Genomic DNA, 26618 nt, shown 5'->3' with positions numbered 1-26618 from the left:
TCAAACATACGGCTCATGATCCCAATTCTCCAGGACCTTTGAATAGCAGATCCATAAATTGTCCTCATCCGTCTGCGCCTTGAGCCACATATCTCGAAGACTTACGCCCCCGTCCTCCCAACGGGCGGCATAAAACCAACCTCCAAGTGCATAGAGAGGTACTTTGATGCGGCCTTGGTATTTCTCACCGTTGCATATGTCTTCGTCCGAAGCGCTATCCCAATCCGCATCATATGCCCAGACCCAACATGGATCCAGATCTTCATCATCGGGATCATTGGGTATTTGCTCAATCGGAACGACGATAAATGTGTTCTGTAAGATCCCAGGAGACGAAAGAGATTTCCTGTGCTCACAGAAATGTCTGGTCAATGATCAGTACGATTTACATTTCAGTTGCTCAACGTCACTTACTTGCGAAAGGCATCTTCTTCGGTCAAACCTCTGTAAGTTGGCGGAACAGCCCAGTCTTCCGTCTGCAACGCTTTAAGCTCATCTACCTTCCCTTGGCAATGGATGCTCGACCAAGATTGCTGAGGCATATCCGTGATCATGATCCACGTGTCCTCCCATGTTTGGCCATACTTCTCTTCGACTTCTTTTGATTTGTAATAGGTGAAACCCCATGGTTGTTGGGCATCCAGGATATGCTGAATCCAGGTTGGTGGCGGGTGGGATACCTGCTTCCAGAGCTCGTGCAAAGTGTCGCTGAAGCTGTCCTCAATATGAGACAATTCCTCATCAGAAAGTCGCCCAAGGGCAGGAATCATCCACTTGGCATTCCTGCGAGCCAGCTTCATAATATCGCGTCGAGCGACTTCCCTGGCTTGTTCACTCCGGGTCTGCAACTCTTCCTCTTGAAGCCGTGACGTGTAAAGTTCAAGCAACGTTGTATTATTTCCATCAATATAGAACAAGTCACAATAGACCAAGATCCAAGCATCCTTAGTTATAGGAGGATAGTAGCCTTCATCAAAGCTTGCGACACTGTTGATCAAAGACTCGCCATTCATCCTCAGACCTTTTGAAATTCGCTTCACCATGCTGTTCTCATCCTCAGGATAGCAAGCCCGTCCGAGCAGCGCATTTTGGAGAGGCGGGTTCTCCTGAATCTCTTTAGGATCGGTAAGAGCTAGTTCAACAAGATCCCGGCCAACGACTAATTCCTTAAGCCGTTGAATCCATTGTTCTCTTTCAACTAGAGTCTTGACTCGGATCAACTCCTCTTTCGAAAGATGCTGCATACTTTGGCGGCGATCCTTGGGCCCAAGATGTAATATACTCCTATAAAGCTCGAGGTTTGGGTCCATTATCGCGGCCACATTAAGTTGTAAGTGGCGAGTTGCAATAATGAGGGATTTCACGCAGCGGGTTTTTTCTCTTCTTCTGTTTGCTCTTACTTGTGTGGCGCACGGACCAGAACTGGAGCAGGTCGGCCCGTACACGGCTATTTTCAGATGTTGATTTCATTTACAACATATCAGCTCATTCGTTGTCATTTATGAGTAATTAAGAAGAAGCAAAGCATACTCTACCCACCTACTCAAGTATATGCATATGTGTTATCAATATTCTTTCATTAAGCGGGCGATCTATGACATATATCCATGCTACTCCAGTATCCATCACAAGACTCCTCAAGCAAGCTTTGAAAGGCTACCACGTTATGTTCGCCAGCCCGAGACTGCATCCTCAACCTGCTTAATCTGTTGGTTGGAGGTGACCTAAGCACACTCTCAAAACTGGTCAGTTGAGGTCTATCCCGAAACTTGATTGAGCTTACTTAGATAGAGGAAAGAGTTGTATCTTTGTTCCTCGACCTTCTCGCCAAAGCTTGTTATATCCCGAATCCCCATTTGACTAATTGGGACTTGATGCAGTCTTTTCTTCTGAAAAAGTTATATCGCATCGTGTACGTCTAGTTTCACCTCGCCATCCGATTCATTAAGCAGCGGCTGAGTATCGAGCAGCTCCTTGGCTTTTATATGGAAGCTGTGAAGCATAGCAGCAAGAGATCCCTTCTTTGTAACCCACTCCCAGGGATAGGTGAGAACATATTTAGGCGAGGCGAGGCTGTGCGTCCAGCAGGGCTCAAGCGCATTAGCCAGGGCAATGTCTTCACTGGTGATCTGGTCTGCGTAGGGATATGGAATATCTTTGTGCAGCACGTAGAGGAGCTGCAGCTGTCGGCCGCGAATATAAGTGTTCTTTTTAGAGCTGTAAGGCATAATTGCGTATTACTTCAGATGAGCAAGAGTTGTTGCTGGTGTTGTGGTAGTGGGGGAGATTATGTTTCAATGCTCTGCTATTTGTACTTTATATATGATAGAATGTTTTCCATGAGACTTTGTACCCAAGTGAATATATCGCCTTTGTGTGAAACGGGTGAATTGAAGTCACAGGCTTCACGAAGGCAGTAATTTGACACCAGACATTCACTTCGTCGCTTGCATGACTCTTCTTGTCAAGTAGTGAAGTGTATTTGGTTCACTAATAACTCAATAGGCATGGCTGATGTTGTTTCCAATTCCATCAATGACAACTCTCTTTGACTCAGAGGTCGTTTTGTGTCGATGCACAATTGGTCAAGCGGTATGGAAAAAGTAACCATGACAATTGACCGACATCACGCAGTTATTGAGACGGCCTATTGAAGAGAAGTCTTTAAATGGCAGGACTGGCCACTATCAACTTTGCTCCACCCCCGGAAAAACTCCAGGCGGGGAATATCATCCCTGACCTTTACCAAACCTGCCAAACTCAACCTCACAGCATTATTCTAGCATGTTTAACATTTAAAGACGAATTTTAACGATCTCAAACTTATGCCATTGTCTGATATGTCTCCTTCACAGGGAAAAGGGAAAAGCTCAAGAGGCAGTGCAGAACTTCATAGGATACTAACCTTGAATTACAGGAGCCTATTATATATAGATTATGCCTCTAGCTTGTAACCTCCTATACTCTTACTGTCGCTATATCCCCTTTCGCTCCAAGATCATTTTCTTGCCTTGTTCCCGTCTAGTCTATAAGAACATTAGCTCAATCAGAGCCGCCAGGTAAACAAATAGTCCCACTCGCTACGTCTTCATCCAGTCAAGGCCTTTCTGAATAAACAATTCCTCAATCTTTCGTTTAATGATCCTTACGAACCTGCGCCGCTGTTCTTTTTTCAACAAGCGAGATTTGTCTGCTTCGCCCAAATACTGGGGCAACGACAGGTTGATCAATAACAGACTTGTTCATCCCTAGTAACAGGTACTTGACGGTGTCATCTGGCAGTGCGTAGACGTAATGAAGGTCATTAGACTAAGGGGAATCCGGGTTAATCAGACTGCAGTATAGTATATGGCCTTGTTGTAAATACTTCTGAGGTTGCTTCTCGAAATCCTTGAGCGTCGCAACGGTTTTTGTATTAAGGGGGGGATTGTTTTGGACATTCACTGCCAGGTCCCCGGGGCATGGAACAGCAAGGTTATTCATGCGATGGGCCATTTGGAGGATGACATCTTCATCCAGCCTTGTTATACTGGCAGGACGTGCAGGGCCGAATATGAAGAGAAGTATTGTCAAGGTGATGACAACGTTCCAATGGCGATTGATGAGCTCTCGTCGTGGCAATGCTGGGGGCTCATCATTGGTGTCGACCTTCTCCTTGATGTCGATGTCAGGTTCTGCTGCGCAAGTACTAAGTCTTCCTGAGGCGGAATGGGGATTTTCAAAGCTTGGAATGAGTGGAGAAATAGGCTGTTGAGAAATATACATTGTGCCAGTGTGGAAGCAACAATATGTACAAGGATTCTGAGTCTGTAAAATGGCTGTTTAATATGACTGGAGCAGTTGAACTCTTGTGATGGTCAGATTGACAACGAAAGACAACCGGGTAGCAATACGATTTATGACTTCAATTCATCAAATCTTTAATACCGGACTGGACCTTCAATTGCAATGTTTGATTAAGTTGAAAGGCCGTGTCGCACCTTGGATCAAAGAGGTGAATGATGTATTTGTGGCTCACATCATTGCCCATTGCCAGAACGGCTACGCTATTTTTGTCAACTTGGCACAAAGAGCTCTTGGTTGAATCTATTAATAAAGTCCTTGACGGAGTTGCCGCGTGCAGAAGCTACAAAGAACTCAGCGCTTGGCAAAGACACTGGCCATATTTTTGTCTGATGCAAAGTTAGGGACGTGGAAGAGAGAGAGGGAGTCTTCATTCAATGAATTTTATGGCTATTTTATCGGCGTGACGCCAGTGTTGTCCGTACCCGCAATGCGTGAAACCGTGATGCTGTGGGACGGGCTATGGTAAATACCACATGTCGCAATTTAGAACAAAGAATTCCAGGGCAGGATGGTAGGTAAAAAAGAGTCCTTCGACTTGATGAGCATATTTGTATTCAAGGCCCTCTATTTACTCTCCCTATGGATCTACATACCATCCTAAATAGATTTACCCCTAAATTACCAGGCATTCTAATCTATATAAAATAAGTCTTATTTTTAAGTAGCCTATAACTAGACTTATAGATCCTTAGAGACAATAAGGCAAGATATAAGTAAGGATGAGATATAAGTAAGGATAAGATATTATCTTGCCTGCAGATAGGGGTTATCCCCCAGAAGGGAAGTGGCCCATAAAAAACGTACAACCGTTTGGGGGCTCCTACAGACTCATGGCATTAGGATTCATTTAACCCTCGCTACCGAGACTGGCCCCCTCGAGAAGTAATGCCAAGATACGAAGAGTACTAGTTTACCAGTCCAGCTATGAGCATGTCAATTTGCATTGAGTGTTTGGGATGAACCAAGTGAATAGCTGAGAATCGTAAAAGCGGGATGAGTATCAACCCCCGTTCCACGATGATCCGCCCGTGACTGCAGATTATGTAGCAAGTGATGTGAAGAAGCTAGCAATTCAGTCGCTCAATATTTACGATCAAGGAGATCAGGTCTTACCCATTATTTTATTAATTTTATCCCGATGTGTCGTGCACAAAAGCTTTCATTCACATGACGTAACTCTTCCATTTGGTATATTTCAAGTTACGCCCAGCCACATTTGTTGCTTCCAAAAGGGCCTCGTCGAAATAAATGCATACCTTGCAATTCCTCTCTTGGCAAGGTCTGTGCAACCATGCTCTCTGACAGTATTGGCTGGCTGGTCTTCAGGGTCCTGCAGCTGATACTGGTCATGATGGAAGATCCAGGGACTGCTTGCTATTGTGGTTGCTTTTGTTGAGCTAAGCGAGACCGCCATAATGTGCTGACTGCTGTTCGCCCGGCCGTTTCTGATCTATCGATTTTAACGCTCTGTTGCTATTGCACTGTGAACTGCACCAAGCTACTGTCTTTGCTGTGTGGAGAAGTAAATGTGATTGGCTGATGGCAATATTTCAGCAACATACAGTATATCTTATTCTTCAAGTGTACTGTATGTCAAGATGAGAACGTGAGGAACACGTTGACTTGTACGTTAGCGCCTGATAAACACTCTTAGTCTATTTCTCATAACGCTTTCTAAGAATACATTTCATCCTGTGGCTTACGTTGATCAAAATAGAGTATACTTCCTTACTGTATTGCACTAGTTGTGATAGCAGCAAGTTTAAAGATGCCAGTCCACAGATGAGATTTAGCAACACCATCCTCCGAGTTGTGCACAAATTTCCTCAATGCTCTGAGTTTAGCTGCAGCCCTGGCAAGATCTCGTAAACAAGACAGTGAACATCGCTTCCTTCACACAAATTGGTGCTTTCACCCTGACCCTGGCAATATCCCCGCAAAAGCCCATCTGCTCCAAGCCACTTCTTCTTTTCCTCTGGGATAGCCAATCATAACCTCAAATGTGACTGTGTAAACAACAATCCACCGCGTTCAATTCAAGCCACACGTACTCAATGGTTACGCCAAGCCCGTCTGGCTCGTGAATTTGCATTCTTCAACCGTTATCGAAACTGGTGAGCAAGCCACAAAGTACCAGTTCCTCCAATGAATACGTTCGCTTTTGCCAAGAAACTGTGATAACTGGCAATAGTAAGCCACATACTGCTTTTTCACGTTTCCCAATCTTTGAAACATATTCCGTGCAGGGAAGCTAAGATGGTCAGGGGACAGTATGTGACGTAACGGCTCTCTGTGCCCCATGATCAGAGATAGTCGATCCCTCTTAAGGTTCTTCCATCCCTTCCAGAATCTTACCCATTCTAGAAACCGTTGCACCTAGACATCAATCTACTCACCAGCTTTCTCTTTTCCTGTCATCCCCTTAACATTGACACGGAGTATTGACCAGTCACCTCTATTCAATATCCAGTTCTTCGTTCAATACCCTTTTCTTTTCACACTCTCCTCTGCCTTCCACAATGGCTGTCCTTCCCCTTATCCCAGGCATAAACGTCTCCATTCTAGTGGATGGTACGCCAGCCACAGAGCACATACCCGTGCCCGAGGATTTCCCGCCTTTCATTGATTCAACTGGTCATCAAGGCGTCGAGCACAATAGATGCCACATTGAGTCCCAAGCTGGGAAACATTTTGCCATCCGCATTAAAATCTCATCTATATTCAAGTTCTTCCCGGGCGAAAACACTCTCATCGTCTCCATCTACATCGACGGCAATCCTTTCGATAATGTAGTTATCCCAAGAAGATACATTGTTAGCGCAGCGCGTGAAGACGAAGAGTACAACGAGGTTATTTCGTGCTGTCACCGCGAGTTTCCGGATGGCTCGTCAGAGTGTTACAAGCCCGTCTTTCGAGACATCAGACATCCTGGCAAGTCTACCACGAGACCCACAGATCACAACATGACTAACGTCAACGCAGCGTATCAGACGGATGATGCCCTTTCCATCAGTGATGTTGAGAGTATCATGGCCTTGGGGAGCATCCAAGTCGCTATCGAGGTTGCGAGAGAAACCGGCCCTGGCGTGATGGGCAACGATGAGTTCAGCGACGATAAGAGCAACGAGACTCTCGTCATTGACAACGAGGTACTTCAACGGGATGGTTCCGGTCAAATCCACGCAACCACGTATGTTTCTGCTTAGAAAGGCATGTACTTGGCTAACATGTTGCAGCTACACCAGGACAAATGACACTCTCGACGTGGAGTACATTGCTGTTGATTGTGAGGACCACATCGGAAACTTCTTCTTCTACTATCAATCTGCTCGTATGTTATCTGTACTCCCCATAAAATATTAATCGCTGACTTTTCCCAGCTGCTCCCAGGGCTGCGTTCAACTTGCAAAAGAAATTCATAGACCGGAACGCTAATGAAATGGTCCATCTGCACTCACAACCCAGCAAGTCATACAAACTGAGTGACGCGCCACAAGACACTTTTTTTTGACAAACGATAGAGGATGGACAATGGCTCGTTGATGTAGGAAGTGAGGATGAAGGTGAAATGGGTTGTTGGATGTAAGCTTGGGTTTCCTGTTAGAGCGGTGGATCTCTTTGGCTAATCTGGTTACTGATTTGCTTGTTTCGTTTCCTTTTTTCCTTCTGCGTTTTCTTTGAAATTGTCTTGGTAATTGATAAAATAGATCTCATAGCATGTGATAGAGGTTGGGTTTGTCGCAGGTCTCACAAATGCGATGATGTGAGTAACAGTTGTGACTATGACTACACACGTTTACCCTTCGCGAATTTAGACTTTGTACGACTCTTACAGAGAGCTTGATATGAATTGTTACAGTCACAGCGCTTCCAGTAAGATATCTCGCTCTCAGCCTAAAGCAACATTGATATTGTCAGTGGCTCTAACCTAGTAACCTGAAGAAAATGTCGGAACAATCTAAGCACTTAATCTCTCTGTATCTGTATTTCTATGTTTCCCCATCCATAACGCCTGAGAATGCCATAAACCTCCCATCACCAAGAATCATCAACAAACCAGCTCGACTCCATAGTCTTCGGCGAAAAGAAGGGCGTTGGATCAATAGCCTTCGGGGCCTCTGTCTCTTGCACCTCAATGATGGCCTCCAGTTTCTCATATCTTCCCAAAAGCTCTTTACACATTCTCGTCCTCTCGCTCCATAAATACCGATCGTGTGTCGACGTTGTCATCTCAGCGCCCATCATCATCGGGATCGTGATAGGAGCAGCCAAGCCCCCAGTCAACAGTGTCAAGACGGCTGCACCAGCACCCAAGCGCGTGCGGTTGAGTTCCTTATTCCGACTGGCTTTTTCGACTCTCAGGACGGAGAATTGATCGAAAAGTTTCTTGCATGTCTCATTTGAGGACGTGCCGACGAGGAGGGAAGCGAAGACGATAGCGAAGTCAATGTCGCTCCAGTATATGTTGACATCGTTCCATCCTTCACAAAGGTTCTCGAAGCCTGTGTTTGGGGGGTTAGGAATATTTGCAAACAGCGTAGAGAGATTAATAATTTACATTTGTTGACCTTGTCAATATTGTTGTGCTTCTCCACGTGTCCAATGAATTGTACTTTGGAGATCCTTCGAATCTGATCTTCATCCCATTGTTCTCCTTGACATGCCGATTGTCCTGGCTGATGGCTCCAGTAAAGCCCTGTTGTGAACTTTTCCAGGACGGTCTTACGGGAATGCCATATGCTCTTGGGGACCAGACAGAGTTTCATTTGAACCTGGAAAGTGGACGGCGGAAGAATGGCCGGAAGAGATGTTGTCTGTGTATGGTCCCAGGTAATTACTTCACCAATTTCTACGATGGTGTTGGTTCCGAAATCGATGCCGGCGTCGTCATTGATGAGCGGCGTTGTGACGAGAATCGCTACCCATTCATCGGGTTTCGGCGCAGGCTTCGCTTTCTTCTCCTCAGAAACTGGCGACGCGACTCCGGATTGACCTAGAACCATAAGTTAGCTCGGACTCTGCTTTGATGCTTAAACTGACTCACCGCCACTAATCTGCGCCAAGACCCAATTCACCACCATTAAAACTACAGCCCTCACCTCCGAAGACAAATGTCGAAACTTGGTCCTCGTAACTGCCAACTGTCTATTCCCCAGACTTCGCATCTTCTCAAATGGAGGTGTGATCTGCGGAAAGTCGATAGGAACAAAGTACTTGACCATAGCTGGAGCATTGTCCCATTTGTCATTCAGCATGATGACCAGATCGAAGCCTTTGGCCGTAAGCCAAGCTAGAAGAGGGATAACGGCTAGGTTTCTGTAGAACTGTAGCCATTCCGGACATAGCACGAAGAGTGTTGATGCAACGGAGACGACGACGACGAGTTGTTGTTTCACAACGGCAAGATCGTGCCGCCGCTGGAGAGGCAGCCGGGGCGAACTGTCCATGCTCGCAGACTGTCAAGAATGAATTCACGAGAACTTGGAAGAATTATGTTGGGAAACAAAGCAGAAAATAACAATTTTTGAGGTTGATGCCCGTTGGTATCTCGGGTATCAAGCTCAAGCCCCCCACTATCACCACATGGCGCACTTGGCCTCCAATCATTATCGTCCCCACATCCACTTTCATGCACTCATACGTGTCTAAGGACAACAAGCGAGAACCACGAAGAAGCGGTCAGTTCGTCACCACTCGCAGTCTTGATTACAAAGACGCGCGACAGGACTTTATCAATGTGTTTCGGATCCAATAAATGTACCTTGCGAAAAGTTAATAAGCACCAATAATTCAATGTTCACGGCATCATTTGGCCTAGATATTGTCGACACACGGTACACTAAGGCCAGTATGCCTTATAAACTTGCTTCCTGTTGACTAGACCGGTGTTAAACTGTGAGATTTCCTAGCAATCACGGTATCTCGGCCAGGAGGGAATTCTAAGTCGAACAAAATAGCGTCTTGGAGAGAATAGACTTGACCGCTTGATGGTTTAATTGAGCCGCGAGAGGCTGTAAGTATTGCATAGTAATCTTATTAGGTAGCAGGGTTATTTAGGAGACAATACGGTATCACTTTATCTTCGTCAATGAGAATCCCACCAAGTCCAACTCGACTACCCTGCAGCTATCCATCGGCAACAGCATATCCAAAAACCAATAATCCCTCTATAACTCCAAAAGTCTAAATAAACTATAATAAGACGAGATGATATCTAGAAATTAACGTATTAAATGGCACAAGTATAACTGTTACTTAATAAGCGTATATTACCTAGACACTAAATAATGTTAATAAATAAACGGGTTCTAACAAAGCCGCACAAGAGGGCTATAAAAAGATTTAACTTTTAACTTGCCTCTCCCTTAACTCTCTGTAGAGAAACTGTATTTCAAATAATAAGATTTCTTATAAGCCTCTTAAGTGCAGTTACTTCTTTAGGTATATAGTAGCTAATAAAAGTTTAGGGGTTATATAATACTTTAAGCAGCAGTCTGATTTTTTATTTATATATTAAGGCCCACATCCGGCATTAAGTCCTTATGTCAAGGCTGGAGTTTCTTTTATTATGATGTACTCATTACAGCCTCTCAGCCATAAGCAGTCCAATTGGGCAGTTATTGACTTGTTTGCTACACTACCCCGCTTTGATTGATACCTAGTTGGTGCCAATCTGCAGTTTTGCGGAGTAAGGTAGAGGAGCTGAACTGAGGGGTACGGTCTAGCCTGTCCAGGCTTAGAGCGAGCTGTTAATGTCTGTAGGGATGAGGTCGCGGGGGTAATGTGGGGCATTTAACGATCACATAAGCGGCACCAAGATTCGCATGAACAACAAGTGGCTTCGATAAAATAAAAACACCAAAAAAAAGAACCCAACAAGAGAAGCATCAGAAGATCGGTGCGCCATCGGAGAAGACTTGATATACATACAGGCATGAGCGACAAGTGACAAGTGGATACGAAAAATCGAAAAACACCAAAAAAAAGACAAAAATATAAAACCTGATAAAAAAAAGGAGGTATTGGAAGCGGAGGAAATATATCTTAACCTAGAAAACAACAAAATACCAAAAAAAAATTAAAACCAAAAACCGAAATCATGTGCTGATAAAAGTGATAAATGTGCTCTGTGTAAATAAATGGCGTGTTCTGAAAAACGTCAGTGATGTGATCTTGCTTGCTGTTCCCGGCATCGTGTCATTGAAACATACAGTCCTACCACTTCCCCTGGTGTTCAAAATTCCAGCCAAGTCCCGGCACACAATGACAGAAGCGGAGTCTAGCTTGGCACAAAGCCTGGTGATGTAGCGATAGGGATGAAACTAATGGCCTGAAGGTATAAGCTAACATACCGATAGCAGGGTGAATTCTACTAGACTTTTAACATCGAGAAGATACCTTTTATCGTTGATACCTCCGCAAAGTCCGCGCAAGATCACATATTCTCTGTAGTGGGTGGACTATCCCACTCTTGTTTTTTGCTAGCGAGGTTGTCATATTGGAATCCTTGTTCGACTCACCACCAAAGCTTCCCCGCAACAAACATCTACAACTACCACGGCATCAGATCCACACATTCAGCTGATAACAACAGAAAAGAAGCCTAAAAACGATTATTCCAAGTGGATTTTTCAATTTGCAGGCGCCATTGCAATGAACATGCTACCGGTCGCTGTGGGATGAAACTTCAGGGCCTGATGGAAAGATCAAGATGTGATACTTGCGCTAAGACTTGTCCCCTGGTTCTTACGGCTGGAAGAAGAAGTCGTGGCAACCATGCTCCATATCTATGAAATGTGTAGTGGCGCAGAATGTTATTAATCGACTCGATTGATTCTGGCGGCGATTTATGGTGGGTAATGGATGGTTTCTTGGTGTTGTTACTGGTGCTTATGACTACGACCTGAAGTCACTGACCATTGCCTCCTTTATTATGACAAGATGTAAGCGCTCTGAAGTTTACATGATGGACGCATTCAATAACTACCAATAACCACATTTCAGACAAACACAAACAAGCAACACATCCGGCAACGTGCAACTGACTCCTCCCAACGGTAAAGGTTTGTATTGTGGAGAGCATGGCGATGGCTTAAACCGTACAATTACAGAAATATGCTATGATCTAGTATCATAATTAGCTGCTGCCCGTTTAGGGGGAGGCACCCAGCTTGACCTGCTCCTCACCTGTAGCTTTATTATCATAACGGACGCAACTAGCCGGACCAAATCCAGGGGTAGTTTCAAGCCGTGACAGGCAAAACCAGTCTCGACACAGCCTCCTTCGAATGATGAATCGTATGAACTGCCGGTTCAGTCCTCGCCCCATATGCCTGATTCTCCCCCGTTCCCAGATTGCGCAAATAGGCGGGATGTGCACCACCAGCGATGATCACACGGATTTTGTTCCCCTTGCGGAAAACATGTGCGCAGTCCACCAACGCAAGGTTGAGCGGCTCAGGACCTCTCACAGGATCTAGGCGCTTATAAACATCACTTATACGTGTAGACTTTCCCCTGTTATTGACTTCGCTCAGGCGAACTAGAATATCCGCGTGTGGATTATCGGTGGTATGATGAAGCTCGATTGTAGGCTTGCCGCAGACTTCTAAATCTGTCTCGAGAGTTGCGGTATCGAATACCGCAACATCAGAGCGTTTCGCGAGCTCGGTATCATTATAGTTTGCGGGCTGCACATCGTCGAAAGGTCGAGGCATGCCGATGGGAGGAGTTGCGTTATTAGGGTTGAATGTAAAGGTCGAGACCGATGCAAGCTCAGGCTGTTCCTTGCTCAGGGTTTTGGGCGATAGGTAGAAGCTTTGTATGGACGAAGCAAGCGGAGGCCAGCTGGCCAAATCTCGCCATTCATTCAATCCTGTAACGAAAACTCGACAAGATGATGTTCTAGGAGCCGCGCCGCGACCAACGAGATAGTGATCAAAGAACTTTAAGCCCTCAATCAAAGTTGGACCTTGTTGTGAGCCAAGGTGTGACCATGGGCCGACGGTTAGGAAAGTCGGTGCTCCTTGTTCCACGACAACACGATGCTGGTCCATGACCATCGGCAAAACGCTATCGTTCCATCCTGTAGACTGCAAGACGGGAATCTTAACCTTTTGCAGTGCAACACTCTGATTAGCCCTCGACCAAAACGGAGTCGATGTATCACTTTGGCTGATCAATTCTTCCAGCCAAGGTGGCTCCTTATTCTGCAAATGGTCCTTTACACCGTCCATCAAAGGCAGAGAGTCATACACCGGCTTTAGTATTTGAGGCAATTTCCTGATGTACGGCAAGCCAGGAGTAATACCCCGCTTCGGAGCAGTCATCAACGCCGCCCAGGCGATCATATGAGTTTCCATCGCCCCGGTCCCCCAAGTAAAAGCACCAAAGTCCACTGGGCCGGTACTAATAACAGCAGCTTTCATATCCGGCGGTGGGTCCGTCAGAATAGCCCACTGCGTGTGCCCAAGGTATGATCCTCCATACGTGGCGAAAGAACCAGTGTACCAAGGCTGTTCACGCATCCAAGCCACAGTCGCAAGACCATCCTGTGCTTCATGAACCGCGGGGACGATTTCCTGACCGTCGGAGGGATCTGTGCCTCTACAGGCGGCGAGGAGGACTTGATAGCCTCGTGAAGCGAACATGCGTGCGTTTGAAAGAGCCATGAGCGGTGCGATACCGTAGGATGTGCGGATGAGAATTGTGCCGAGAGGGGGAGTGGTTGGTTGATAGAGATTTGCAGCGAGCTTTACATCGTTGATTGGGATTTGGATGAATTCGGTCGTGTAGCTGCTTGTTTCTTTGGGTAAGCCGGACCACCATCCAAAGACGCGGTCGACCAAGAAGGTGATCCAGCCGCGCTCAACGGGCGGCATTGTGTCGTGATTTGAGTCAAGCTTATGCGCTCACCTTGACTTTTTTAAGATGAATATGGCGTTTTTATATCATCACCAGAGAAATTCGGAGCTTACGGATGTTCATCAAGGCAGCAGTTATCAATGGCGGGATTGTCAGAGTTGCATTGTGGTTAGTGCTGACAAGTCGCCCGACCAATTGTTGGAGCCTTCAACCCCGCATTCGCGAAACATGACCTTCCGACTCCGAGCTCACCCAACGGAGCCCAAAGAGTGATTTATCTGGAAAAGCAAGGTAACAGGATGAGGTGAGTAGCCAAATGTCTTGTTGGGTCGGCTTTTCTAGTCTTTCCGTCTCCGATCTTTTGAATAACATTTGTTATTCATCGGCTGCAATGAATCCCTTTCCATCGCCATAAAGACTGCAGTCTCGGTCGGTAGACTTCAGTCTGCGATTTATAGACTTTCACGAAGTAAGAACTCTGTTATCTTCCTCAGGCCCTGCAAATCACCCCCTACCGTTCCCGACAGCTCCTTGGGCACCCAGCCATTTGTATACCCCCCACCAAAGTCAGTCAGCCATGCGTTGTTCTTTTGGTCCACAAGTACATTATCGGGCTTCGCATCTCCCCAGACGATACCAGCAGCATGAAGTTGCTGGAGCGTATCATTCACCTGCTGGGTCCATGTTTGCTTAAGCTCCCTCGCCGTCCGCGGATCTGCTGCACAGCACAATGTTTTGTGGCCACAGTCGATATAGGTCAAGAGCAAACCAAATACCCCCCCTGTTTCATCTCGCACCAGCCCAATGAGGCGCGAAATCCGAAGCGATTCGGGCAAGTGCGCATCGCGTATGCTCTTGTATCTGTCAAGCTCGTTGATGAATGATCTCTCGTCTCCGTGCCTCATAGGCTTGAAGAAGGCGCCCTTTCCACCTCTCAAAAGAACTTTAGAAGGCCTGTAAGATGGCGGCCCGTGAGTATTCCTCTTCTCAGGCAGATGAACGTCCTTCGGATCGTACCAAGCCCAAGGCGCGCAAATCTCTTCTGGCAGGTGGATGCCGAATATGGATGTCACCTCGTTGCTATCTTTAGACTGAAAAACGACTAACTTATCTCCGTCCCCTCGGATATCATATCTGCGCGTCTCAGGGAAGAGAAAGTGTTGCAACGTCAAAGGTGCAGTCATCTCTGGAACTTGTCTGAATTCAGGCAAAAGTGGCTCGATAATCCAGTCGTAAAAGTCTTCGAGTGTGTACCCATCAAGCTCATAGTTATCGGCAACTTTCAAAAAGAACAAATATTTATTTTTCAAGGTCGGGGACTGGGATAAGCTGTCTGCAGAGGCGTGAATGATGAACTGGCGGTAGTTGCACATTACTACAAACTCGGTGTCGGTATCCTTAGCACTAAAGGTGAATTCGAGCACGCTCCATGGCGGCTGTACTCTCGCGTCTAAAATCATGTCCATCTCATTATATTTTAGAAGCGTAGAGAGCCAGGGAGGTTGAGTCGTGGAGCCGTGGAGTGGTGAGGAGGAAAAAGCTGGGGTCGGCAAAAAATGAGCAAATGAGATTCCTCTTTGTCCCCGATTGATTTATTTGTCAGCAATGCCACCCTCTACGCGAGCCATAAGTAAATAGAACACACCAATTCTCGAACAACATTCTCACAAGCTACAATGACAATTTTTAGTAATAGGCCAGCTAACAAATAACCATACTGTCTTATCCCCAGGTCCCTCGTATCTGCTAAAATACAATTTACCCTCGCGATCTTTCCCATCACGTCTCTGTTCTGTGAGCTAAGCACTTAGTTCCCCTTCGCCCCTTTCTCCTCATCCTTCAAAATCGCATTCACAGCAGCGAACAACGTCCGAACAAACACCTCATAGTCATACCTTGTAAACGGTCTCGTTGCCTCTTCGTCCTTATCCTTGGTCATCTTTTCCGCCATGGTATCAACATGCTTCTCGGTAGCCAACAGAACAATCTTCCGCGGCTTCCCGTGTTTCTTCTGTGCCTGTTCAAATCTCGTCGCAATGCACCTCTTGATCAGCTCGGTAGTTCGTCGCTCTCCCACTTGGTCCTCGCACTCATAAATGGTTGTCAACCACTTGGCCTGCATGTAGTCCTTGAGAATCCTGTTGTTGAGCGCCTCGGCTCTTGCCTGGCCTAACTCAAGTCTCAGAGTCTTGACTTCAGCTGCATCGTTGTTCTCATTTTGTGAAATCGAAGAAGGGCGGCTAGACTTCGTGGATGGATAAGACAGGTCTGGGTGTGTGTTAGCTCTGAGGGGAAGCACCTTGCCCTGACGATCAAGGAACGGGGAGTCTTCAACTCCATAGAATCTCCAGGCCAGGATAATAGTCCCGGCATTCTCAATCAAGTCAAATGAGTCCTTGTACATTGAAAAGATTGACAAAGAAGCTGATCGCGGCTGGCCGTCTTCAAGATTGCTTCTCAGCAACTTGTAATACTCCACTTCCGATGTAACCACCATAGCCACCATACCAGCCTGAATACGCTCAATCGGAGCAACTGCGCAGAGACAAGGGGTAATGTCTGTGAGAGCCATGAGGCGCACATTGACGTTATTCCTGTAGGCGTCAAAGATGCATTTGACAAGTGTGTCAGTTGAAAGAGGTGGAAGTGGACGAGGGACTGCAAAAATGCCGTCATAGTCCTGGACGATGAGATTGTCGTCTCTGTAGACGTCGAGACTTCTAGGTAGCTCCATCACAGCGGTTGAAAGTTGCAGGGTTTGGAGATGAGATGACTGTCTTGTCTTTGAAGATTTGTGCTCAGATTGAGTTGCAATTGTGTGTGAGGGCTATATCCAAGCTTTCGGTATTTCTTTGATACTTATAATCTTTGTACTTTCTTGCCAGTTATATGAAAGAAGTCCATGTTCTGTTGTATATTTGTAGGCATGACTGCTGCAGCTATTCGATGGAAGTAAGGTCAGAACAAAGGACAAGGTAATTGAGGATCTCTGAGCTGATAAGGGGCTATGAACACATGAACGTAGGTGCCAATGCGTTGCGAACCAAGCAAGGCTGCCAGACCGCGTTCTGGTATACCCTTTGAGTCAGAAGCACCGAACAAGATGAAGTGCCACTGGAACAAGAAAACTGCCACTGTGACTGAATATGAGAATTAACAGATGTTCTACTTCCATATATAATGTTTTAATCCGGGATAGAAAGTCTTCGATTCAAACATCTTGTCAACAACCTTCATCCGAGAAACCACTCTCTACTCACCATCAAGAACCTCTCACTACTACTCTTTACCAAAGATCAGTCAACCTTTCATCCCATCTGTCTGTCCATCATGGCTCCCTCCACACCCATCATCTACCCACCCACAATGTCCCCCGGCATCCAAAACACCTTCAAGCACCACAACGCTCGCCCCCTCGAGTTCCGCGAAAAGCCCCTCTTCGTCATCGATGTCGCAACCGTCAAAGACACCGTCCGCGACTTCATAGCATCCATGCCATCCACCGCCAACATCGACGTCGTCCACTTCGGCGCCGTCAAAGCCTGCGCCGCTAACCCCGTCACCGACGTGTACGACCAGCTGCGATGTGGTTTCGACTGTGCTTCCAAGGGTGAAGCCAAGCCCCTTGTTGGCCGAGGTGTCAATCCCGCGCGTATCTCTCTTGGGAACTGCAATCTTCCTACCAATGAGCTGGAGTGGGGTATTGAAGTTGGTATTCAGTACTATGCTGTTGATAGCACCTCACAGGTCCATCGGATGCTCGAGGCAGCTGGTCGCGTTGCGAAGCGTAAGGGTTGCGATATGGACACTATTCTCGCTGAACTCAAGCCTTTCTGTCGTCTTATCTGTTCTGGAAGGGGTTCCGACAAGCCATTCTCTGCCAAGTTCGGTGTCGATCCCGAAATGGCCTTCATTATCATCAAGGAAGCTCAGGCGCGTGGTCTGACTTTCATTGGTCTCTCTGGTCATCCTGGAACCCAGAACCTCGCTACTGACGCTTTCCTCCAGTTCGCGCAGCTCTTCCGTGGCGTCTTCGACCGTGTCAAGACCGAACTCGGCATCACCATGACTCTGGCCAACATCGGTGGAGGATGGGCTGGTATCTCGACCAAGACTTCCCCCTCGTTCGCCGAGTACAACAAACCCACTATCGACATCTTCTCCTCCGTCTTCGCGGATTGGCCTGTCAAGCTGATCCTCATGACCGAACCCGGACGCGCTTTCATCTCCAAGGCTGGATGGCTTCAGACCCATGTCATCAACGTCTCCAAGCATACCGCCGGTGCTTCCGTATCACGTGTCTCTCTCTCCGTCGGCACTCTCCACGGACTGAACGAGGCCAACAAGATTTCCTTCGAGTGGCACACGTCTGCTCCTTCTGAGAAGACGAAGCCTTGTGTTCTGTATGGTGCCAGCTGCGACAGCTCCGACATCATCCTTGGGAAGGACGCCAATGGCAAGGAGAAGACTGTTGATCTTCCCGATGTCCTTGCTCCGGATCATCTTGTCTGGGTCTATGGTCCCGCTGCCTATGGGCCCGACTACTCGACTTCTTTCAACGGCATTCCTCCCCCCAAGGTCATCTACATCAATTCCAAGGAGGGAATCACTTGCAAAACTCGAAGAGTCGGGTGCCGCACATGGGCGGTGTGAGACTGCATTCGGCATTTGTTTTTGCGAGACAAAAATATTAGAGACCTCAGACCCTAACCTACAGGAATAGGATACACTACTTTAGACTTTCTCTATGCAGCGATAGCGCACTCCTAGTATTTAGGAAACTCCATAGTTGGCAGAAATGATTTATTGTCTTCAAAACTTCTTGTTCCCTAGAATTTGTGACGTTATGAATATGACAAAGGACATAGTAGGGTAATGTTGGCTTGTGCCCGTGGATAATAATAATGATCTTGTATGCCGTTCTTTTGACCAATCATAGTTCTTCTTTCCACAGCAGATCCACTCTTTCTCATCGTGGCGTCTTGACTTGAATCTATTATTTGACTGTATCTAACACAAAACACTGAGTAAAAACACTATTGAGTGACAACATTTAATAGAAAGCCTGGAGCGCATGCGAAATTGAGCCCTCCAATGTCCTTCTCTTCCATCGAAGGGCATCTAGAGTGTTTGAAGATATTATTAGAACATCTTCCCGCCCACTGAAGCTACATAAACACTATAAGTTCCTGATCGTGATGCCAGATTGACATCCCTAAGCGTATTGACGAAACTTGAAGCTAGAAGTGTAGTGCCTGCAACAAACTCATGAGAGTGAGCAAAAGAACTACCTTTTTTACCACATAAGCTAGATCAGACAATAAAAACGGATCCATCTCTACCTCAAATCTCTGCCTCGTTGTTCAACGCATCAACGCATAAATAGGCACCGAGAAAAATTAAAGTCTGAACTACAGACACGGCAAGGCATTCATCCAAGCCGTAGTCATCAATATACACCAATCGCCTCACCAACAACACTTCGAAAGATACCATCGGGGTCAAACTTCTCTCTGACTGCCTTGAAACGAGCAATGTGCTTCAAGCAAATATCAGCATCCAGGTCTCAGCAGTGTGGAAGCAAACTTACATCAGGGTCAAGATTCTTAGCAGAGCGCTCAAATACCTCTCTTGTATTCTTGGTCCAATGCGGACGACACGGGAATTCGTCAATGAGTGTTTCCGCAAGTTTGTGATCTGTTAACTTGTCAGCTAAATCGCTTCCTACCTATCCATGGAACCAACTTACAGAATGGTTCGTTGTATCGCAGTCCGTCGCCAATACTTGGTTTGTAAGATGGGAAGTCCAACATAATAGCGCCTTTATCCCAGTCGGCGCCATCGGAAGTACCGTAGGTCACCTGACCCAGAAGATCGAAATAGGGTCTGCCGAACTTGATGTTGATGCCGCTTCTGTAGGTCGATGCCATAAACTTAAGCTTCTTGGCCTCGTTATCGAAAAGCTGACGAACCCTCTTTAGCATTGCATTCGCTTGAGTCACGGGGAATGCAAGTTCAAGAGTATAACCGTGGATACCGTATTCCCAAACTGGCTTTTGGTCGGGATAAAGACCGCCGATGAGAACGTCGTAGTTCCAGCCATAGACGGGCCACTTGGTGATGGGCTCATTGGTTGTCTTTTCGCGAAAGTTGGGGTTTTCCCATTGTCCGAAGAGGATCTCTTCTGCGAGGAGATTAGACAGAGCGACGCCTTTTCCGGTGTTCCAGAGAGCTGTGATGGCGCCGGCTTCAAGTTGGGTTATTGAGAATGTATTCTGGAAACCCTCCTGGTCACTCTTGTTGGTGGGAATGACGTCGTAGTACCGCCAGTGGAATTTCTTCTTATGGGGCCACCACTAAAGTCATTTAGTTCCGGTCAAGAAGTATAGCTGAGTACTCACCCAAAGATTGGCTGTGGCATAAGGCGAAATCATACCATAGATATCCCCGTTTAGAACATCTGCCTCGTCAAGCGTCTTCTGGTCGGCGTAGACCTTAAAGTCGGGATAGATCTTGAACTTCATTCTCACAATCACACCGAGGAGACCAAGAGATGTCGAGGCAGCAAGCCACTCATCACTATCATCACGCTCCAGGTGTCGCAACTCGCCGTTGCCATCGATGATATCCAGAGCCAAAACACCAGCCGCAACCATGGAGTCCTCCCGAATGGAGGATCTGTGCGCGCCCATGGCTACACATCCGGCGAGAGTAATGTTCCAATTGACAAGCGTATATCCCGCAGACGCACCGCGCTGGTGCAGGTAATCTGCAAGCTGCAGGAATGTCACGCCAGCTTCGATCATCACAGTGCCAGCGTCGAGGTCGAGATCATAGATCTTGTTGACCTGCTCTGTACGCACAATGACAGTGTTGGGGTCATCGGAACACATTGTGTCATACCACATATGTGCTTTTCCAGATGCGCGAACTCTCTGGCCTGCCTTGATGGCATTTTGAACAATGTTTTGGATGTCCTTGACACTAGTGGCGTCACGAACAGCTGAGACATTCTGACAGGCTGGGAAGCCGGGACCATCAAAAGTGTTATACGTGAGAGCATTAGCCCCAACGGCCAAACTCAATGCGGCCAAGCTTCGAAGAACTACCATGGTGGTGAGGGAATTGATGAACCACTGGCGATAAAGTTCAAGTAGTAACTATCTTCAATATACAAGAAGTAATCCTATTGTATTTAAGCTTATTCTAAACAACTAAAGACATAGAGTTAATCGCGCTCCGATTAGCGAGTTCCATGTGAAAGTCTAGCACGAGCGCCGAGCAAAAGCTAAAGCCCCGCGTAAGGTTGCATTCACTAAGCCTGGAAGTTGTCGATCAACATCATCAGATGATGGGCCGTAGCTCCCTTCAGGCAGGTCCCCTGCTCGGGATGACACTTTACGCGGGGAACTCACCAAGTGTAATAGCGTTCCTGGTTTATTACCCCAGAATGGGTAGTTCCGTGATCTGCTGATGTCTCAATACGGTAGAGCATGCATAGAACCCCAGTCGTATATGCCGCTCTACTAACGTTACCCCGCATTTTGAACTCGATTGTTAGTAAGGCACAGTATACGACGTCTTGATTATGACCAAATTCACGTCGGCTTCAATTGTGAGATTCAAGGCTTGATTCCCGGAAGTGCAGGTCCTGTATGTGAGGTGTTTTGGGAAACATCACGTCCAAACCGATGGATGTGAAGTGCAACTCGCTAAGGTTGAGAAAATAGCCTGGGCAACACTATTACCAATTACAGGTCAAGTATGAGAACAAATGGCACCATGATGAGAGTTGCTATCCGAAGTAAGACCAGAATATTTACAGCATTGCTGCAGTTGCTCTAAATTAAACCTGCCTACCCTAGGTAAGACAGGCCACCTACGATCCACTCTCAAAAAATCGAGCCCTCAACAGAGACTGTGGGGTCGGCTGCGGAACAACGATATTCCAGGTCCAGACACTTCCGTCATAGCAAAAGGAGTGACCCCACTCAACGTCTCCCTTCAAGTGTACGATCGTCACAGCACAAGGAGCAAGCATTGAGATACCAAAAGAATCCCTTGATTATAGATATAATTGCCTAAAATGCCGCGCATGAATCTCGGCCTCCCCTACAACCACTGCAGCCACTCTCCCTGCCCAGCTGGCTTCCAAAGCCCCAACCTTCTCCGCTGCGGAGCTTGCCAGACCGTCAAGTGCTGCGGCAAACCTCACCAAAAGACAGACCGGCCAAGGCACAAGGTCCAATGCGTTCCTATCAAGTAGACCAAGGACAAACTCACTGCGGAAGAAACCGAGCTACGCGCCAATCCCGGCCACGACACTGATGGCAACCCTTTCGATAATGCAGTAATGCCTTTTCTGGTTCTTCAAGAGTACTCGTCCCTACATGCAGGCTCGTCACGACTACATCACTGCTATTCTCAATGCCCGCACCGGAGAAGCCGTCGAGATTGCCCTCCGAGAATCTCTTGAGATGTTGCGTCTCTGCCGAGGCGACAACCTCAGCGTCCGCTCGCAAGTTCCTGGGCTGTATCTCCGACTTGGGAGGGATCAAGAAGCCTACGATTTTATCAAGTGGTATGCAATGAAAGGCGGCTCCAATTATGACTGGCGCGACATGAGCTTGCCGTTCCTTGATCTTCAGGGAGAAGATGCATTCGAGGCTGTTATTGGGAAACCTTTATCCTACGACGTTTCCTTCAAAATGGCCCTGACGCTCATCAAGATTCGTCTACTGAAGGATCTAGAGTCGATGCAGGGGTTTTTACAGAGAAAACCCAATGCGAGGGGGAAGAGAGATATGATTATTTGCAGGAGGAGGCTATGAGCGATGTCCTTCAACAGCGGGCGGATATCGTCGCGAAAGACGACTATAAGGACTTGATTGCTGAGCTTAAACGCCAGGTACTGCAGTTGTACAAGATGGTCAAGGAGGACAACAAACACATCTGGCCGGGCATTGAGAACCCGAACCTGTATGCATACGATGTGCCGGCCGCTTATTCTCCCGGGTCGCGGGAGGAGGCAGTGCTTATCTTTCGCCAGTCGTGGTACTCTTGGTCAGAGACGGAGCCGGCGATACGGCATATCAGGGGGGTTATCAACGATGGTAAGTAAAGAATCTGCCAATGCGCAAGATGAGAGAGGCGCAAAGCCAGCGCAAAGACATTAAAAACGGACCTCAAATGACTTGACCTGAATGCCGAGAGAGCTACCTTGTTCGAGCCTCTTGGGTTGAATGAAGTCTCGGGCCGAGTTCTGGCCGATACCCTATTCGCACCTAAAACACGGGGCTAAGCATTTTATGGGGTGCGCTTTGACTTTACGTCCGGTGAGCCTGACACAGACGATCCCGGAACAAACCCCTATAGACAGCCATGATCGACGAACGTTTCCGGTTAGCGAGAGTTGTTTCGGTTAGACACCCCGAGTCAGTTGAAACGCGAGTCAGTCCCCACGCCACGGTCAGACTTAAACCCGTAGCTGAGCCAATACAATCGGCCCCCAACTGTAAAAGGGGAAAATATGGAGTCATCACGGCATTGAAATGCAAGGAGACGAGATGATGTGCCGAGAGGGATCTGCCACGTGCGGTCGGATGAGTGTGCCGAGCAAGTGCGGTAGAGAAACGGAGGGAATGGGACTAATACAACTTGGGGGATTCTTGCGAGGGAGTTGTTTGAGATGGTGGATGATAGCAGTGATCATAGATGATGGTGTTGTATAAGTATCAAGGCTCTGAAGACTTCAATCTCAGTCCTGCCCAGCATTCATCACATACCTTCAGCAACAACCAAGTCTTAGCCATGCTTTCACAGTTCATCACCTTCCTCGCCCTCACAGGCTGCGCAGCCGCTGCGCCCAACCCCAGAGCCGCAAAGTGCACATCCTACACCATAATCAACACCCGCGGCACCGGCGAAATCCAAGGTCCCTCGGCTGGCTTCCGCACCATGAACTCCCAGATCACATCCCAACTCCCCGGCGGCAAGATCTACAACACCGTGTACCTCGCCGGCTACGACCAAAACTCCGCGCAAGGCACCCAAGACATCATCCGCGAGGTGAACAGTGTCTTGGCGTCCAACCCTAGTGAATGCTTCATTCTAGAGGGTTACTCCCAGGGCGCTGCGGCGACTGTGAACGCGCTGCCGCAGCTGACGGGGAGTGCTGGGGATGCTGTCAAGGGGGTCTTCCTGATTGGTGATCCGTTGCATAAGAGCGGGTTGGCGTGCAATGTTGATAACAATGGGGGAACGACGACGAAGAATGTTAATGGGCTTGAGGCTTTTGGGGGAGGGGGTATTCCCCAGAACTGGATCTCTCGCACGCTTGATGTTTGCATCTTTGTAAGTTCACATCAGACCTGGGACTTGGGATTGTTTACTAATGTGGTTAGGGCGATGGAGTCTGTGATACGACGCATGGGTTTGGTATCAATGCTCAGCACCTTCAGTATCCGACTGATGCGGCGACTCAGAAACTTGGAACAACTTTTGTTGTCAAGCAGTTGAGTGGGTAAGGAGCCTGCTTTGCAAGGGAAATGTTCGTTTTGTATTTAGTATCGAGAATGGCGATGTATATAGTAATTTTACAGTCAAAATTAAAGTGCTGATGGCCTCTTCATAATAACCACGAGACTGATCCAACAATCCATTAGCGCATGGTATTCCTCGCCATTGGCGCCGGACTCCAGTTGCATGAAGCAGCCCCAATGTTGCTTCAGTTATCGCAATCAGACTGGTATACCTACCATTTCTCCCTAACTTGCAATATGTTATCCAATCAAGGTGTCGAAAAGATTAGAGCTAACTATGTCAAGGAACATAACGGAGCTACCTGTAATTACCCACTGCTCAGTTGCAAGTTGAATGGTACAAGATATCGGATGATTGATTGAACTTCTGATCCAGCGGCTTGAAGATGATATAAAATAAATGCAAAATAAAAACTATTATGACTTTGTCGAGTCGAGCCTCTGAATCGAAGTTATCTGTTTAGGCCACTTGAAAGAAATAGAACACGCGTGATGGTTGACTGGCCGTTCTGTGCAGGGACTTTTCCTTGCCGAGATGTCAATGACGCTCATGGTCCAAGTCCCACCCTTTTTGCCTGTCAATGTGGTCAGAAATAACAGTTAGGTTCGGGCTATCTGACAAAATAAATCAGATGAGCTCCACCTGTAGCAAGCTGTGACCTGCACTGCTATTCTCGCTCTACACCTAGCGCTTACTCCACAGCATGAACCTTTTTACTGTCATGTCATGCGACGGATCGGAAGAGTAGTTGATCCGTTCCTTGGAGCCCAGTGATGAGCTTTTCCCTACCTGCAAGTCTCAGAATTGCTTTGTGCCAACCCCACCTTTCATTCATCATTCAACTGAGCAGTCACATCCTCACATCATCAAGCGACACCGCCATCACGCACTACAATCCCAGCGAGTCTCTAGTAGAACATAGACTTAACTCTCCATCACAAACCACCCAAAATCTCTGGTTCCGACCGTTGAAATCACTGAACCAAGAGGCCTCTCCAAATACCCTCATCATGCCACCAAAAGCACGAAAAGGAGGTGAAACCCTGGCCAGCATCCTCATCGGCGGCACGCTCTATGCAGTCGCAGTGACAGGCATGGCAAGTCTATTTGAGCAAGCAGGCGACAAGAAGGATAGCAAAGAAGAGTCCAAGCAAGCAGAGCCGAACTGGTTACAAAGAAATTTCCCAGCAAAAGAAAAAGGTTATTACATGAAACAGGTTGAGGAGGAATTCAGGGATCATCACGAGAAGCTGAAAATAGAACGACAACAGTCGCCATCAACATACGATACATCGCTTTTCAAATTAACCGAGCAAGATCGCTTGCAAGCAGAGAACATGCTGAAGCCTTGAATAGTTGCGCGGGGTAATATAACGATATGAACTTGAATCCTTATCTATTTCTCATGCCAGCCCTGTCGAATATGCGTGATGTATCGACGAAGTGGAAATGAGGGCGAGTTCTGCGTATCTGCGTGAGAACGCAGCGCCTTGGCAGGTCGCTGAACTGGTAGGTCTCTGATTTAGCCTACGAGTGTGCCACTGTCTTTTTTTATTTTGCTTCTAATACCAGGCTGAAAGAGCGGGCTTGATGTCCTGTGCTGGTTCACGTACAATGAACACGCCTCGATAAGTCTGGCTTTCATACCACTGTCACAGAACAATCGACAAGAGACAAAGAAATCTGCATCGTGTATTTCGTGAACAGAAGAATCAGCGATAAAGATGGGAAATGTCCGCTCCCAACCAATTCTCAACCTTCCAACTCACTATCCGACACCATCATGATTAGCAACACAGATCCGTATCTCCTCGGCCGACAGCTCCAGCAGTTCCGCCAAGATAACCCAGACGACACCCGCGCCATTTGGACCGAATACGACCTCTACTACTTCACCCTCTGTCCACTCTCAATTACCGGAAAAGGAAAAGAGGGATATCCTCTTGAATGGCGGTACGATGCCGTGCACTTACGATCCAGCCGCGCACTATGGAGGACTCTGATGACGGACCGATATCTCTATGATGATGTGATGGAAGAGTGGCTTTCGAACTGGCGACAGCCCATCATCGAGAAGTGGCGTCCAGACAGGGCTGCGAATGAGAAGGGGTTTTGGAAGCGGTTCTGGGGTAGATAGTTGCCGGCCTTTTTGAGGTCAGCGACATGGCCTAATAGGCGCGCATCATTCTCAAGTTGTTATGGCCGAGTCAAAAGGATCATCCAAAGTTACGAAATTGAGCAGCGCTTGTGGATCCAGGCGACAGTCATTCAACCAATTGCAGCAGCCCCTTTTTCATCCTGACCTATTAGCTACCTTAGAAATCGGAAGATGGGCCCACAGGCGCTATGAGTTTGTTAGTGATGGT

General features: G+C 47.3%; 13 protein-coding genes across 13 annotated transcripts; 5 read left to right on the top strand and 8 right to left on the bottom strand.

The window, feature by feature from the left end:
• FPRO_12545 (uncharacterized protein) lies at window positions 1-1310 on the bottom strand (the record flags this gene model as incomplete). Its single annotated transcript, XM_031224354.1, has 2 exons — window positions 1-364; window positions 415-1310. The coding sequence occupies 2 exons, from the start codon at window positions 1308-1310 to the stop codon at window positions 1-3; spliced, it is 1260 nt and encodes a 419-aa protein (XP_031089621.1).
• Window positions 1311-1898: 588 nt separating this feature from the next.
• FPRO_12544 (uncharacterized protein) lies at window positions 1899-2228 on the bottom strand (the record flags this gene model as incomplete). The annotated part of the gene is made up of 1 exon (XM_031224353.1): window positions 1899-2228. The coding sequence occupies one exon, from the start codon at window positions 2226-2228 to the stop codon at window positions 1899-1901; it is 330 nt and encodes a 109-aa protein (XP_031089620.1).
• A 1081-nt stretch (window positions 2229-3309) lies between these two features.
• FPRO_12543 (uncharacterized protein) lies at window positions 3310-3765 on the bottom strand (the record flags this gene model as incomplete). Its single annotated transcript, XM_031224352.1, has 1 exon — window positions 3310-3765. One exon carries the CDS (start codon window positions 3763-3765, stop codon window positions 3310-3312), a length of 456 nt encoding a protein of 151 aa, XP_031089619.1.
• A 2600-nt stretch (window positions 3766-6365) lies between these two features.
• On the top strand, window positions 6366-7357 carry FPRO_12542 (uncharacterized protein; the record flags this gene model as incomplete). The annotated part of the gene is made up of 3 exons (XM_031224351.1): window positions 6366-7036; window positions 7083-7177; window positions 7227-7357. The coding sequence occupies 3 exons, from the start codon at window positions 6366-6368 to the stop codon at window positions 7355-7357; spliced, it is 897 nt and encodes a 298-aa protein (XP_031089618.1).
• Window positions 7358-7881: 524 nt separating this feature from the next.
• Window positions 7882-9293, bottom strand: FPRO_12541 (uncharacterized protein; the record flags this gene model as incomplete). The annotated part of the gene is made up of 3 exons (XM_031224350.1): window positions 7882-8348; window positions 8405-8839; window positions 8891-9293. The coding sequence occupies 3 exons, from the start codon at window positions 9291-9293 to the stop codon at window positions 7882-7884; spliced, it is 1305 nt and encodes a 434-aa protein (XP_031089617.1).
• Window positions 9294-12089: 2796 nt separating this feature from the next.
• On the bottom strand, window positions 12090-13727 carry FPRO_12540 (uncharacterized protein; the record flags this gene model as incomplete). Its single annotated transcript, XM_031224349.1, has 1 exon — window positions 12090-13727. The coding sequence occupies one exon, from the start codon at window positions 13725-13727 to the stop codon at window positions 12090-12092; it is 1638 nt and encodes a 545-aa protein (XP_031089616.1).
• A 435-nt stretch (window positions 13728-14162) lies between these two features.
• Window positions 14163-15176, bottom strand: FPRO_12539 (uncharacterized protein; the record flags this gene model as incomplete). Its single annotated transcript, XM_031224346.1, has 1 exon — window positions 14163-15176. One exon carries the CDS (start codon window positions 15174-15176, stop codon window positions 14163-14165), a length of 1014 nt encoding a protein of 337 aa, XP_031089615.1.
• Window positions 15177-15517: 341 nt separating this feature from the next.
• FPRO_12538 (uncharacterized protein) lies at window positions 15518-16444 on the bottom strand (the record flags this gene model as incomplete). The annotated part of the gene is made up of 1 exon (XM_031224345.1): window positions 15518-16444. The coding sequence occupies one exon, from the start codon at window positions 16442-16444 to the stop codon at window positions 15518-15520; it is 927 nt and encodes a 308-aa protein (XP_031089614.1).
• Window positions 16445-17040: 596 nt separating this feature from the next.
• Window positions 17041-18363, top strand: FPRO_12537 (uncharacterized protein; the record flags this gene model as incomplete). The annotated part of the gene is made up of 1 exon (XM_031224344.1): window positions 17041-18363. One exon carries the CDS (start codon window positions 17041-17043, stop codon window positions 18361-18363), a length of 1323 nt encoding a protein of 440 aa, XP_031089613.1.
• Window positions 18364-19159: 796 nt separating this feature from the next.
• On the bottom strand, window positions 19160-20822 carry FPRO_12536 (uncharacterized protein; the record flags this gene model as incomplete). The annotated part of the gene is made up of 4 exons (XM_031224343.1): window positions 19160-19249; window positions 19301-19407; window positions 19460-20066; window positions 20112-20822. The coding sequence occupies 4 exons, from the start codon at window positions 20820-20822 to the stop codon at window positions 19160-19162; spliced, it is 1515 nt and encodes a 504-aa protein (XP_031089612.1).
• A 2698-nt stretch (window positions 20823-23520) lies between these two features.
• FPRO_12535 (uncharacterized protein) lies at window positions 23521-24236 on the top strand (the record flags this gene model as incomplete). Its single annotated transcript, XM_031224342.1, has 2 exons — window positions 23521-24063; window positions 24114-24236. 2 exons carry the CDS (start codon window positions 23521-23523, stop codon window positions 24234-24236), a joined length of 666 nt encoding a protein of 221 aa, XP_031089611.1.
• Window positions 24237-25262: 1026 nt separating this feature from the next.
• On the top strand, window positions 25263-25604 carry FPRO_12534 (uncharacterized protein; the record flags this gene model as incomplete). Its single annotated transcript, XM_031224341.1, has 1 exon — window positions 25263-25604. The coding sequence occupies one exon, from the start codon at window positions 25263-25265 to the stop codon at window positions 25602-25604; it is 342 nt and encodes a 113-aa protein (XP_031089610.1).
• Window positions 25605-26035: 431 nt separating this feature from the next.
• FPRO_12533 (uncharacterized protein) lies at window positions 26036-26389 on the top strand (the record flags this gene model as incomplete). The annotated part of the gene is made up of 1 exon (XM_031224340.1): window positions 26036-26389. The coding sequence occupies one exon, from the start codon at window positions 26036-26038 to the stop codon at window positions 26387-26389; it is 354 nt and encodes a 117-aa protein (XP_031089609.1).
• Window positions 26390-26618: the final 229 nt, after the last annotated feature.

This window comes from Fusarium proliferatum (assembly GCF_900067095.1).
Source record: "Fusarium proliferatum ET1 genome assembly, contig: FPRO_scaffold015, whole genome shotgun sequence".
In the NCBI taxonomy this organism is placed as follows: domain Eukaryota; kingdom Fungi; phylum Ascomycota; class Sordariomycetes; order Hypocreales; family Nectriaceae; genus Fusarium; species Fusarium proliferatum.
This window is presented reverse-complemented; position numbering and strand designations above follow the sequence as displayed.